The following is a 14,540-nucleotide window of genomic DNA, read 5'->3' on the forward strand; positions in this document are numbered from 1 at the left end:
AGTCTACTTTGTTAGTTCCCACTTACCTTCATGACTTTTAACCTTGGGGCGCTTGCAGGCTTGGTTCCGTGACTTCTTTCCTGTTTAAACTCACTTGCTTGGTGAGCTCATACAGAATCACGCCTTTCAATATCATCTGTATACCAATCAATAATTAAATTCCACATTTGTGGTTTTAGCCTGGTCCCAAATCCCTGTCTTCCCTGTAAGCTCAGGACTCTTGTTGTTCACTGTGGTATCTCAGGCACCTAGAACAGTGTTTGCTACTTTATAGCCACTCAGTAGTTATTTGTTCATTGAAGTGAATGAGTGAGCATTCGGCCAAAATCTGTTCCTAATGCCAAGCTGAAATTATTATTTTTTTTTAAAGTTAATACTACATTTACTTAGCTTTTTAAAAATAACTTTACTTTTGTATTTGTATAATGTACATATTTTGAGGGTACTTATGGTAATTTAATGCTTTCATATAATTTGTAAAGACCAAATTAGTGTAATTCACATATTCATCACCTTAAATATTTGTCTTTTCTTTTCACTAAAAACATTCAAATTATTCTCTTCTACCTATTTTGAATTACGTAATAGGTTATTGTAAGCTATAGTCAGCCTACTGATGTATCAAATACTAGGTCTTATTTCTTCCATCAGACCATATATCTATTAATGAACCTGTCTTCATGCCCTCCTCCTCACTATACTTCCTTGCCTCTGGTAGCTACCAATCTACTCTCTATATTCGTGAGATCCATTTCTTTAGCTCTCACGTATGAGTGAGAGCATGCAGTATTTGTCTTTCCGTGCTTGGCTTATTTCACTTAACATAGTAACATCTAGTTCCATCCATGTTGCTGCAGAAGATGGGATTTTGTTCATTTTTATGGCTGAATAATATTCCATTGTGTATACCACATTTTCTTACCCATTCGTGGAAATTTAGGTTGGTTCCATATTTTGGCTAGTGCTGCAATACACACGTGAGTGCAGATGTCTCTCTCCTTTTCTTCTAGATATATACCCAGTATTGTGGAATTGCTGGATCATATGGTAGTTCTACTTTTAGTTTTTTGAGGACCCTCCAAACTGTTCTCCATAGTGGTTGTGCTAATTTATATTCTGACCAACAGTGTACGAGAGTTCCCTTTTCTCCACATCCTTGCCAGCATCCATTATTCTTTATCTTTTTAATAAAAGCCATTTTAACTAGAGATGCTATCTCGTGGGTCTGATTTGCATTTCTCTGACAATTAGTCATCTTGGGCATTTTTTTCATATTCCTGTTGGCCATTTTATGTCTTTTGAGAAATATCTCTTTCTTTTGAAATAGATCTTTGCCTATTTTTAAAATTGGATTCTTTGGGTTTTTTGCTATATTGTTGTTTGAACTCCTTATATATTCTGGTTATTAATCCCTTGTCAAATGAATAGTTTGCTAATACTTTCTTCTCCTGTGGGTTGTCTCTTCAACTTGTTGATTATTCTCTTTGCTTCACGGAAGCGTTTTAGCTTGATGTAATCCCGTTTGTCTGGTTTTGCTTTGGTTGCCTGCTTTTGAGGTCTTACGGAAAAAAGTCTTTGCCCAGACCAGTGTCCTGGAGTGTTTCACCCTAGAGTTTCTTCTAGTAATTTCATAGTTTCACATCTTAGATTTAAGTCTTTAATCCATTTTTGTTTGATTTTTGTGTATGGTGAGAGATAGAGGTTTAGTTTCATTCTTCTTCATATGGATATCCAGTTTTCCCAGTCATATTGATATCCAGTTTTCTCAGCACCATTTATTGAAAAGCCTGTCCTTTACCCATTGTATGTTCTTGGTGCCTTTGTTGAAAATGAGCTGGCTATAAGTTTGCGAGTTTATATCTGGGTTATTGATTCTGTGCCATGCATGGTCTGTGTGTTTTTATGCCGGTATCGTGCTGATTTGGTTACTGTAGCTTTGTATTAATAATACGCTTTGTAATCAGGTAGTGTGATGCCTCCAGCTTTGTTCTTTTTGCTCAAAATTGCTTTGATTATTCAGGGTCTTTCGTGGTTCTGTATAAATTTTAGGGTTTATTTTTCCTATTTCTATGAAAAATGTCATTGGTATTTTGATAGGGATTGCATTGAGTCTGTAAATTGCTTTGGGTATAATTGTCATTTTAATGGCATTCTTCCCGTTATGGAGCATGGATATCTTTCCATTTTTGTGTGCCCTCTTCAATGTTTTTCATCAGTGTTTTATAGTTTTCCTTGTATAGATCTTTTACTTCTTTGGTTCAATTGATTCCTAGCTATTTTATGTTCTTTGTAGCTATTGTAAACAGGATTGCTTTCTTGATTTCTTTTTCAGATTGCTTGCTGTTGGCGTATATAAATGCTATGGATTTTTGTATGTTGATTTTGTATCCTGCAACTTTACTGAGTACATTTATTAGTTCTAAGAGCTTTTTGGTGAGTCAGTAGGTTTTTCTAAATATAAGATCATGTGATCTGCAAACAAAGATAATTTGACTTAATACCTTTCCAATTCGTGTGCCCTTATTTCTTGCCTAATTGCTTTGGCAGGACTTTCAGTATTATGTTGAATAAAAGTGGTGAATGTGAGCATCCTTTTCTTGTTCCAGATCTTATAGGAAAGCCTCTCAGTTTTTCCTCGTTCAATATGTTAGCTGTGGGTTTGCCATATATGGCCTTTATTGTTTTGAGCTATGTTCTTTTTATACCCAGTTTGTTGAGAGCTTTTATCATAAAAATGTTGGATTTTATCAAATGCTTTTTTAGCATCTATTGAAATTACCATATGGTTTATTTATAGATTTGCATATGTTGAACCATCCTGGCATTCCTGGGATAAATCCCACTTGACCATGGTGAATGATCTTTTTAATGTGTTGTTGAATTTGGTTTGCTACTACTTTGTTGAGGATTTTTGCCTTTACATTCATTAGTGATATTGTGTGTAGTTTTCTTTTTTTTTTTTCTTGTTTTGTCTTTGTCTGATTTTGATATCGAGGTAATGCTGGCCTTGTAGAATGAGTTTGGGAGTATTCTCTCCTCTTCAAGTTTTTTGAAGAACTTGAGTAGAATTGGTGTTAAATTGTCTTTAAATGTTTGTTGGAATTCAGCAATGCAGCCATCAAGTCCTGGGCTTTTCTTTGACAGGAGACTTTATCATGGCTTCAGCCTTGTTATTCATTATTAGCTTGTTGAGGCTTTCTGTTTCCTCATTTTATTTGTGCTTGGTAGCTTGTATGTGTCTAGGAAATTATCTATTTCTTCTAGCTTTTCCAATTTGTTGGTGTAGTTGATAATCGTTTAATGATTCTTTGATTTTTTTAGCCTCAATTTTATTTATTTCTGCTCTGGTCTCTATTATTTCTTTCCTTCTACTAATTTTGGGTTCCTTGAAGTTCAATGTTAGGTTGTTTATTTGAAGTCTTTCTATTTTTTCGATACAAGCTTTTGTTGCTATAAATTTCCCTCTTAGTGCTGTTTTTGCTGTATCTCATAGATTTAGGTATGTTGTGTTTTCATTTTATTTGTTTCAAGAGATTTTTAAATTTCCTTCTTAATTTCTTACCTGACCCATTGGTTGTTCAGAAGCCTGTTGTTTGCTTTCCACGTGTGTGTGTATTTTCCAAGTTTCCTCTTGTTGTTGATTTTTAATTTTATTCCATTATGATCAGAAAATATACCTGATAATGTCGTCTATCTTTTTGAATTTGTTAAGACTTGTTTTGTGGCCTAAGATGTGATCTGTTCCAGAGAATGTTCTGTGTTCTGATGAAAAGAACATGTAACCTGCTGCAGTTGGGTGAAGGTTCTGTAAGTGTCACTAAGGCCTGGTCGAGTTTGTAGTTGAACTCTCCAATGTTTCTCTGTTGATTTTGTCTGGATGATCTGTCCATTACTAAGTATGGGAAGTTGAAGTCTCCTGCGGCTATTCTATTGCTTTCTGTCTCTCCCTTTAGATCTATTAATGTTTGCTTTATGTACTTGGGAGTTCCAGTGTTGAGTACATAGATATTTATAATTGTTACACCCTCTTGCTGAACTGACCCCTGTATGATTATATAGTGACCTTGTCTCTTTTTACAGTCTTTGATTTGTAGTCTGCTTTATTTGATTTAAGTGTAGTTACTCCTGCTCTTTTTGGTCTCCAGTTGCATGGAATATCTTTTTCTGGTTGCATGGAAATGTAAAGCCTAACTGATATTTACTGAACATTTCACCCAACCGCTGAAGAATATGTGTTCTTTTCATCAGCACATGGAACTTGCATGTTTTATAGGTGAAGTGCCTTTCTCATAGGCAGCATAGAGATGGGTCTTGTTTATTCAGCCACTCTATGCCTTTAAAAAAAATGGATTCTTATTCCTTTTTAAAAATAGACTTTTGGGGAACAGTGGTATTTGGGTATATGGATAAGTTCTTAAGTGGTGATTTCTGAGATTTTGGTGCACCCATCACTTGAGCAGTGTACACTGTACCCAATGTGTAGTTTTTTATCCCTTGCCTCTCTCCTATCCTTCCCCGAGTCCCCAAAGTTCACTGTATTATTCTTATGCCTTTGTGTCCTCATAGCTTAGCTCCCACTTATAAGTGAGAACACAACGACATTTGGTTTTCTCTTCCTGAGTTATTTTACTTAGAATGATGGTCTCTAATTCCATCCAGGTTGATGCAAATGTCATTATTTCATTCCTTTTTATGGCTGAATAGTATTCCACAGTGTGTGTGTATATCTGTGTGCATGTGTGTATGTATATATATATACACCACATTTTCTTTATCCACTTGTTGATTGGTGGGCATTTGGGCTGGTTCCATATTTCTGCAATTGCGAATTCTGCTGTTATAAACATGCGTGTGCAAGTGTCTTTTTCGTATGATGACTTCTTTTCCTCTGGGTAGATACCCAGTAGTAGGATTGCTGGATCAAATGGTAGATCTACTCTTAGTTCTTTAAGGAATCTCCACACTGTCTTGCATAGTGGTTGTACTAGTTTACATTCCCACCAGCAGTGTAAAAGTGTTCCCTTTCACCACATCCACGCCAACATCATTTTTTTTTATTATTATACTTCAAGTTCTAGGGTACATGTGCACAACGTACAGGTTTGATACATAGGTATCATGTGCCATGTTGGTTTGCTGTACCCATCAACTTGTCATTTACATTAGGTATCTCTCCTAATGCTATCCCTCCCCCAGCCCCCCACCCCACGACAGGCCCCAGTGTGTGATGTTCCCTGCCCTGTGTCCAAGTGACCTCATTGTCAATTCCCACCTATGAATGAGAACATGCGGTGTTTGGTTTTCTGTCCTTGTGATAGTTTGCTGAGAATGATGGTTTCCAGCTGCATCCATGTCCCTACAAAGGACATGAACTCATCCATTTTTATGGCTGTATAGTATTTCATGGTGTATATGTGCAACATTTTCTTAATCCAGTCTATCATTGATGGACATTTGGGTTGGTTCCAAGTATTTGCTATTATGAATAGTGCTGCATTAAACATACGGGTGCATGTGTCTTTATAGTAGCATGATTTATAATCCTTTGGGTATATATCTAGTAATGGGATGCCTGGGTCAAATGGTAATTCTAGTTCTAGATCCTTGAGGAATTGCTATACTGTCTTCTACAATGGTTGAACTAATTTACACTCCCACCAACAGTGTAAAAGCATTCCTATTTCTCCACATCCTCTCCAGCACCTGTTGTTTCCTGACTTTTTAATGATCGCCATTCTAACTGGTGTTAGATGGTATCTCATTGTGGTTTTGATTTGCATTTCTTTGATGACCAGTGATGATGAGCATATTTTCATGTGTCTGTTGGCTGCATAGATGTCTTCTTTTGAGAAGTGTCTGTTCATATCCTTTGCCCACTTTTTGATAGGGTTGTTTGTTTTTCTCTTGTAAATTTGTTTGAGTTCTTTGTAGATTCTGGATATTAGCCCTTTGTCAGATGGGTAGATTGCAAAAATTTTCTCCCATTCTGTAGGTTTCCTGTTCACTCTGGTGGTAGTTTCTTTTGCTGTGCAGAAGCACTTTAGTTTAATTAGATCGCATTTGTCAATTTTGGCTTTTGTTGCCATTGCTTTTGGTGTTTTAGCCATGAATTCCTTGCCCATGCCTATGTCCTGAATGGTATTGCCCACATTTTCTTCCAGGGTTTTTATGGTTTTAGGTCTAAAATTTAAGTCTTCAATCCATCTTTAATTAATTTTCGTATAGGGTGTAAGGAAGGGATCCAGTTTCAGCTTTCTAAATATGGCTAGCCGATTTTCCCAGCACCATTTATTAAATAGGGAATCCTTTCCCCATTGCTTGTTTTTGTCAGGTTTGTCAAAGATCAGATGGTTGTAGATGTGTGGCATTATTTCTGAGGCCTCTGTCCTGTTCCATTGGTCTATATATCTGTTTTGGTACCAGTACCATGCTGTTTTGGTTACTGTAGCCTTGTAGTATAGTTTGAATGCCTCCAGCTTTGTTCTTTTGATTTAGGATTGTCTTGGCAATGCGGGCTCTTTTTTGGTTCCATATGCACTTTAAAGTAGTTTTTTCCAATTCTGTGAAGAAAGTCATTGGTAGCTTGAAGGGGATAGATTGAATCTGTAAATTACTTCGGGCAGTATGGCCATTTTCATGGATATTGATTCTTCATGAGCATGGAATGTTCTTCCATTTGTTTGTGTCCTCTTTTATCTCATTGAGCAGTGGTTTGTAGTTCTCCTTGAAGGTCCTTCACATCCCTTGTAAATTGGATTCCTAGGTATTTTATTCTCTGTGTAGCAATTTTGAATGGGAGTTCACTCATGATTTGGCTCTCTGTTTTTCTGTTAATGGTGTATAGGAATGCTTGTGATTTTTGCACATTGATTTTGTATCCTGAGACTTTGCTGAAGTTGCCTATCAGCTTAAGGAGATTTTGGGCTGAGACAATGGGGTTTTCTCAATATACAATCATGTTATCTGCAAACAGGGACAATTTGACTTCCTCTTTTCCTGATTGAATACCCTTTGTTTCTTTCTCATACCTGATTGCCCTGGCCAGAACTTCCAACACTATGTTGAATAGGAATGGTAAGAGAGGGCATCCTTGTCTTTTGCCAGTTTTCAAAGGGAATGCTTCCAGGTTTTGCCCATTGAGTATGATATTGGCTATGGGTTTGTTATAAAATAGCTCTTATTATTTTGAGATACGTTCCATCAATTTAAAAAATTTTTTTAAAATGATGGCCATTCTTGCAGCAGTAAGGTGGTATCAAATTCTGGTTTTGATTTGCATATCCCCAAAAATTATTGATGTTGAACATTTTTCATGTTTGTTGGCCATTTGTATATCTTCTTTTGAGAATTGTCTATTCACGTCCTTAGCCCATTTTTGATGGCATCGTTTTTCTCTTGCTGATTTGTTTGAGTTCTTTGTAGATTCTGCATATTAGTCTTTTGTGGGGTGCATAGTTTGCAAAGATATTTTTCCTACTCTGTGGGTTGTCTGTTTGCTGATTATTTCTTTTGCTGTGCAGAAGCTTTTTAGTTTAATTGAGTCCCATCTATTTATCTTTGTTTTTGTTGCATTTGCTTTTGGGTTCTTGGACATGAAGTCTTTGCCCAAGCCAGTGTCTAGAAGGGTTTTTCCACTGTCATCTTCTAGAATTTTTTTTTTTTTTTTGAGACGGAGTCTTGCTCTGTCGCCCAGGCTGGAGTGCAGTGGCCGGATCTCAGCTCACTGCAAACTCCGCCTCCCAGGTTTACGCCATTCTCCTGCCTCAGCCTCCGAGTAGCTGGGACTACAGGCGCCCGCCACCTCGCCTGGCTAGTATTTTGTATTTTTTAGTAGAGACAGGGTTTCACCGTGTTAGCCAGGATGGTCTCGATCTCCTGACCTCGTGATCCACCTGTCTCGGCCTCCCAAAGTGCTGGGATTACAGGCTTGGGCCACCGCGCCCGGCCATCTTCTAGAATTTTTATGGTTTTAGGTCTTAGATTTAAGTCTTTGATCCATCTTGAGTTGATTTTTGCATAAGGTGAGAGATGAGGATCCAGTTTCATTCTTCTACATGTGACATGCCAATTATCCCAGCAACATTTGTTGAATAGGGTGTCCTTTCCCTAGTTTATGTTTTTGTTGTCTTTGTCAAAGATCATTTGGCTGTAAGTATTTGGCTTTCTTTTTGGGTTCTCTATTCTGTTCCATTTGTCTGTGTGCCTGTTTTCATGCCAGTTCCATGCTGTTTTGGTGACTATAACCTTGTAGTGTAATTTGAAGTCAGGTAATGTGATGACCTCAGGTTAGTTATTTTTGCTTAATCTTGCTTTGGCTATGTGGGCTCTTTTTTGGTTCCATCTGAATTTTAGGATTTTTTTTTTCTAGTTCTGTGAATATTGATAATGATATTTTGATGGGAATTGCATTGAATTTGTAGATTGCTTTTGGCATTATGGAGATTTCACAATATTTATTCTACCCATTCCTGAGCATGGGATATGTTTCCATATGTGTTGTCTGTGATTTCTTTCAGCAGTGTTTTGTAGTTTTCCTTGTGGAGGTCTTTCACACCCTTGGTTAAGTATATTCCTAAGTATTTTGCTTTTTTGGCAGCTATTCTAAAAGGGGTTGAGCTCTGAATTAGATTCTCAGCTTCGTTGCTATTGGTGTATAGCAGTGCTCCTAATTTGTGTACATTGATTTTGTATCCTGAAACCTTCTGAATTCATTTATCAGTTATAGGGGCTTTTTGGATGAGTCTTAAGGGGTTTTTAGGTATACAATAATATCATCAGCGACCACTGACAATTTTACTTCCTCTTTACCGATTTGGATGCCCTTTCTTTCTCTTGTCTGACTGCTCTGGCTAGAACTTCCAGTACTATGTTGAATAGAAATGGTGAAAGTAGGCATTCTTGTCTTGTTCCGGTTCTCGGGGAGAATGCTTTCAAGTTTTCCCATTCAGTATAATGTTGACTGTGGATTTGTCATAGATGGCTTTTTTACCTTAGGGTATGTCCCTTCTATACCAGTTATGCTGAGGATTTTAATCATAAAGAGATGCTGGATTTTGTCAATTGCTTTTTCTGAGTCTGTTGAGATGTGATTTTCTTTTTCTCTTTTTTAGACTGTCGCTCTGTCACTCAGGCTGGAGTGCAGTGGCGTGATCTTGGCTTACTGCAACCTGTGTCTTCTGGGTTCAAGCGATTCTCCTGCCTTAGCCTCCCAAGTAGCTGGGATTACAGGCGCCTGCCACAATACCCAGCTAATTTTTCTATTTTTAGTAGAGACAGGGTTTCACCATGTTGGTCAGGCTGGTCTCAAACTTCTGACATCAAGTGATCTGCCTGCCTTGGCATCCCAAAGTGTTGGGATTACAGGAGTGAGCCACTGTGTCTGGCCTTTCTTGAGCTCACTGACTCTCCTCTGCTTGATTCATTCTACTGCTGAGAGTCTCTAGTGAATTTTTCAGTTCAGCAAATGTATGTCCCAGTTTCAAGATTTCTGTTTGATTTTTTAAAATTATTTTAATCTGACTGGGTGTGGTGGCTGACACCTGTAATCCCAGCACTTTGGGAGGCCAAGGCGGGTGGATCATGAGGTCAGGAGTTTGAGACCAGCCTGACCAACATGGTAAAACCCCATCTCTATTAAGAATACAAAAATTAGCTGGGCATGGTGGTGCACGCCTATAGTCCCATCTACTCAGAAGGGTGAGGCAGGAGAATCACTTGAACCCAGGAGGCGGAGGTTGTGGTATGCTGAGATTGTGCCACTGCACTCCAGCTTGGGCAACAGCTGTCTCAAAAGAAAAAAATCTATTTTAATCTCTTTGTTAAATTTCTGAATTATTTTTTCTGTGTTATCCTGGAGATCACTGAGTTTCCTTAAAACTGCTATTTTGCATTCTTGGTCAGAGAGTTCATTTATTGCCATCTCACTGAGGTCATTCACTGACTGGTTCTTTGCTTTGTCTGTTTAGGGAGGTCTTCAGACGTTCCTTGTTTGCTGTTGTTTCTTGTGGATGTACATCTGTGTCTTTGCATTGAAGCATTAGTTATTTATTCCCATTTCCTCTGTCTTGTTTCTGTTTTTATTGGATCCATTTGCTTAGAGATTCTTTGTATTTTACCTGCAGATTTCTTTTTTCTTTCACTAGGTCACTGCTTCTTTTCAGCACTAGATGGTATCTTAAACCCGTCTGCCTTAGTTCTAGTAAACAATCAAAATGCCACTCATCTTGAATAGGGGAGGTCCCCAAAGGGATATCTTGTTAGTGTGGGAAGGCTGGCTAGGCAGCCTCTGTGCCCAGGGCACCTGTGGAACGAATCTCCTGCAGTGTGGTGCTGCTGAGCAGCCACTTTGATTTGATGTCTTCTTTGGCTGAGTTACAGAACAGAGTTTCTAAAAGGCTGGGGGTGGAAGTGGCACCTCTCTCCTTTATCTCTGGCTGTCCTCGAGGATATGTCTGCCTCTAAGGTATCACCAATGCTTTCCGTGGGTTAAGGCAGGGACAGTTCTCCTGCCAGGGAGCCCAAGATGGTGGGGAAGCTGATCGTCCACCGTGATCCCTCTTTTAGCATAGAAACCATGAGTCAGGGAAATTTCCCATGTGCTTGGTGCCAAGGCAGGTTGGGGAAGGAATGGTACAGAGATGGAAGTGCGATTCTGTTCCTGTCTCCTCAGAGTGTTTTCATGTCTCTGTGGCCCTGAGAACTGTCTCATCCTCATGTTTGAGTTCTGGGGTATTGCTGGCACTGTGTACCTGATTTTCGTTTTCTGTTGTGGAGAGTGAAGCTAGCTCGCTTCTATACCCGCATTTTGGAACTGCAAGTGCTGAAATTATTTTCTTATGTGTGTGTTTGAGGTTTACGTATAGACACCATGATAGAATGAATTTGTTTCTCTTTTATGTGAGGAAAATAGGACATTGTTAACTGTTGTGCGTGGCATAGATCTACTTGAATAATCTTTTGGTTAAGAGAAAAGCACTTGATAAATTCTTGACTTTTTTTTTAAGTCTCTCCTAAAACACTGAGACAACAGGGCAGATGGCTTCGTACTGAGTTACACAACCAGTAAGTGATGCAGATGTGATGGGAAGGTTCAGAGAAATGGGCCTTCTTGGTGTCACTAATTGATCAAAAAGGGAATGTTTGGTGCAGTATGGTGATTGTCTTCAACTTTAGAAAAGCAAGTTTCATAAATTCAGAAAGTAAACCTTTTCCATTGTGTGCCTGAAGAGTTAAAAGGCAAATTGCTTCAAAGGGACTGTGATTTCTGAAAGTGGATATTCTGTCTAAACGTAGCAATCCTGACGCGGAACAGAAGTGCACTTTTGTCAGATGTGTTCTGATTACAATTTTAAAGGACATTACAAATCACAAAGTAGGTGGCAGAAGCCTGTAACTCTTCTTTTAGGTTAGGCTCAGAATCTTCTGAAAGTGATGAAGCTCCTAACAGCTGCCAAATGGATTTTAAGTTATGTTCGCAGAGCCAGTGGGGGAAAAAATCAGCCCAGGAAATGATAGAAGCACTGCTTGGGAAAGATGATGTCATATTAATATGCCACAGAAAGAAGGCAGATCCGATCAACTTTTTTTAAAAAAAATATTTTCTTTTATTAAAAAAAAATGATTGGGAACCTAATTTTCAGTACTTAAATATTACTTTTGATATAGCTAAAATTAATGGTTACTGATAAAAACACAACTTTTTGAAAACAAAATTCTTCTCTTTTACCATATTCCCAGAGGTAAAGGCCTAACATTTCTCTGAAAGAGAAATCACAGTCCCTGCCCTATTGTGGAACTTGTGACCTAGTTGGGGCCGGATTGGGGTGGGGTGGGAAGACATAATTTTAAAACAATTAGACAAACCTCCAATTTCAGCAAATGCAAGATATTAATAAATGGTAGGATACACACACACATCTGATAAAGGAATTTCAAATAGGGCAAATCCTCAGAGGGAAGAGACTAATCAGGAGGGCTTTATGAAGACAGTAAACCTTGAACTGGGCTTTTGAAACAAAACAGTTTAATTAGTGAAAAGAAATAAGGAAAGGATTTTCTTTACGGATAGTACAATAAATAGAATATTGGTAACAGTGAACAGTTCTTGATTGCTTATTTTATATATATATATACACATATACACACACACACACACACACACACATATATATATATTTATTTATTTATTTTGAGATGGAGTCTCGCTCTGTCACCCAGGCTGGAGTGCAGTGGCACGATCTTGGCTCACTGCAACCTCCGCCTCCCAGGTTCAAGCGATTCTCTTGCCTCAGCCTCCCAAGTAGCTGGGACTACAGGCGTGTGCCACCGTTCTCAGCTAATTTTTGTATTTTTAGTAGAGACAGAGTTTCACCATGTTGGTCAGGCTAGTCTCGAACTCCTGACGTCAGGTGATCCGCCCGCCACAGCCTCCCAAAGTGCTGGGATTACAGGCGTGCGTGAGCCACCGCGCCCGGCCTGACTGCTTATTTTATATAAAGAACTACTCTAAGTGGTTATCATTATTAATATTGAAAATTATTTACTTTTAAGCATAGTACGTACTGTGTTCTCATTTAAATTTTATGTCACTTCTGAAGCCCTGTCATTAGTAATTATGTTCATATTACAGATGAGGAACTAAGGTGCTGAGAGATAGGAGCGCCAACAAGAACAGTGCCTGGCACAAAGCAAATGCTCAGTAAACATTTGACAAATGAATAATTGAGCGAGCAAACATGCCCAAGATCATTCACACAACTGAGTGCCAAATTTGACTGACTAAGGCTCACTCTTAGCCTGCACACTACATGTCTTTATTTGGATGAAGTAAGTGAGAACATTTATGGACAGAAAAAAATGCGTCTGGCAGATGAAAAGGTTTAAATAAGGGAAGAATTACAACTGGTTTCACTGATGAAATAATTAAAGAGGCAGTAGAGTGTTGATAGTAAGAGCCAAGTCTTTAGAGCCAGAAAGATCTGATTTGAAATCCTGTTTCCTGTACTTGTTAGTTATATAACCTCCTTGATTGACAGCTTCACCTCTCTTTACCTCAGTTTTGTCATCTGTAAAATGGAATAGTGATCATTTTCTAATACGAATGTGGGATTAAGAGGGATAATACATAGATCTTGGCACTTAGTAAATACTCAATAAATAATTAGAATAATTATTACTAGCAGTTAGTTCTTGAGAAAGAGAAATGACTTAATGGAGATGGTCTAGAGGAAGCTGAATCTTGCAGTGGCAGCTGAGATAAATTAGAAATCAAGAGAGCACAGGCAAGAAGAGTAGAAAGGTGTTGAAGTCATGTAGTTACCAGGTACTGCAGTGAGAGAGCAGTAGTATGAATGAGACAAAGGGGGAACGGTGGGGACAGACAGACAATGTAACGTCATAATCAGAATGTTGTGATAAATTTATCGGCATTTTATATCTTTTTGGAGAATTCTGAGGTGGTCGTAGACAGTCTGTCATTGGAGTTAGTATTTAAATGTCCTTCAGCTTATAGCTCAAAGCTCAAGAATTATTGTTCTAATTATGACATCCTGAATATATTGGCAAAACTTACTTTCCCTTTCTGGCCATCTCACCACCACCAAAATAATGTCAGTTTTCTCATAGTTTTTTGAGATCTAAAACAATCCACATGCTCTCCACACATACTCCTCCCCCAGGTATGTGTTTCCTTGAACACGGTCTGCTGACTGAAAACCCATGTCTTTTTTATTTCAGTGCAAGCAGCTAATGATTCAGTCTGTAGACTCCAACAGAGGGAACAGGAACGAAAAAAGGTAAAAGATCATTTAGATAACGGGGCATATAAGTCTTGGGTGTTTGTTACATTATTAGCAATTGCTTTTGATCAGAAAATTCTCTGAATGCAGTGATTTTTACATATTTTAAAATGGCTGATTCATTGAAGATGTGTTGAGAAGGTATGGTCACGTGGTCATACCATCAATATTTTTATAAATTGAAATTGCAGAACTCTCTTTTTTCCTTTTCAACATTTCCATCTTTTCCCTGAAAGTGGTATTTGTCTCCTGGAGGAGAGAGAAAATAGAACTTTTTACATGTAACAACAAATATCCACCAGATTGGAGATATAAATCTTTCCTCTGAGCCTGAAGTATTGAGTATATTATGTATATTTCTTCTAGAAAAGGAAGCATTCATGCCTGTGGATAGGTTATTTAATGAATAGCCATAGGAGTATTTGAATCATTTGCTGGGCAGTGCTTTGCTTATTTGAATTATATGTTAACTAAATTCAGATGTGGAAAAATAGCACAAGAATTTAAGTTCCTGTGATAATTTGGTGTTTTTCACTTGCAATTATCATCAAGTGTTTTTGTAACTTACTCATTGCTCTAAACTAATGAAGATACATCTTACACTTATTAAAAAACATTGAAAAGACTAAGTCACTCTGAAAATAATACCTTTTTGCTTGTGTGTGTGTATCGACAAATGTTACTGTCTCCATTTATCTGGAATGTGTTGTGGTTAATCCACAATAATAGTTCAGATCTGTCCCT

At 38.0% G+C, this 14,540-nt stretch overlaps 1 protein-coding gene across 3 annotated transcripts in view; it reads left to right on the forward strand.

Annotated features, from left to right (window-relative positions):
- Window positions 1-14,540, forward strand: part of BLOC1S5 (biogenesis of lysosomal organelles complex 1 subunit 5) — a 66,332-nt gene that overhangs the window by 39,748 nt on the left and 12,044 nt on the right. For all 3 annotated transcript variants that reach the window (NM_001194862.4, XM_015135443.3, XM_015135444.3), the window contains 1 exon segment: window positions 13,735-13,793. In NM_001194862.4, the coding sequence (NP_001181791.1) occupies window positions 13,735-13,793 (59 nt within the window).

This window comes from Macaca mulatta, chromosome 4 (genome assembly GCF_049350105.2).
Source record: "Macaca mulatta isolate MMU2019108-1 chromosome 4, T2T-MMU8v2.0, whole genome shotgun sequence".
Classification (NCBI taxonomy): Eukaryota; Metazoa; Chordata; class Mammalia; order Primates; family Cercopithecidae; genus Macaca; species Macaca mulatta.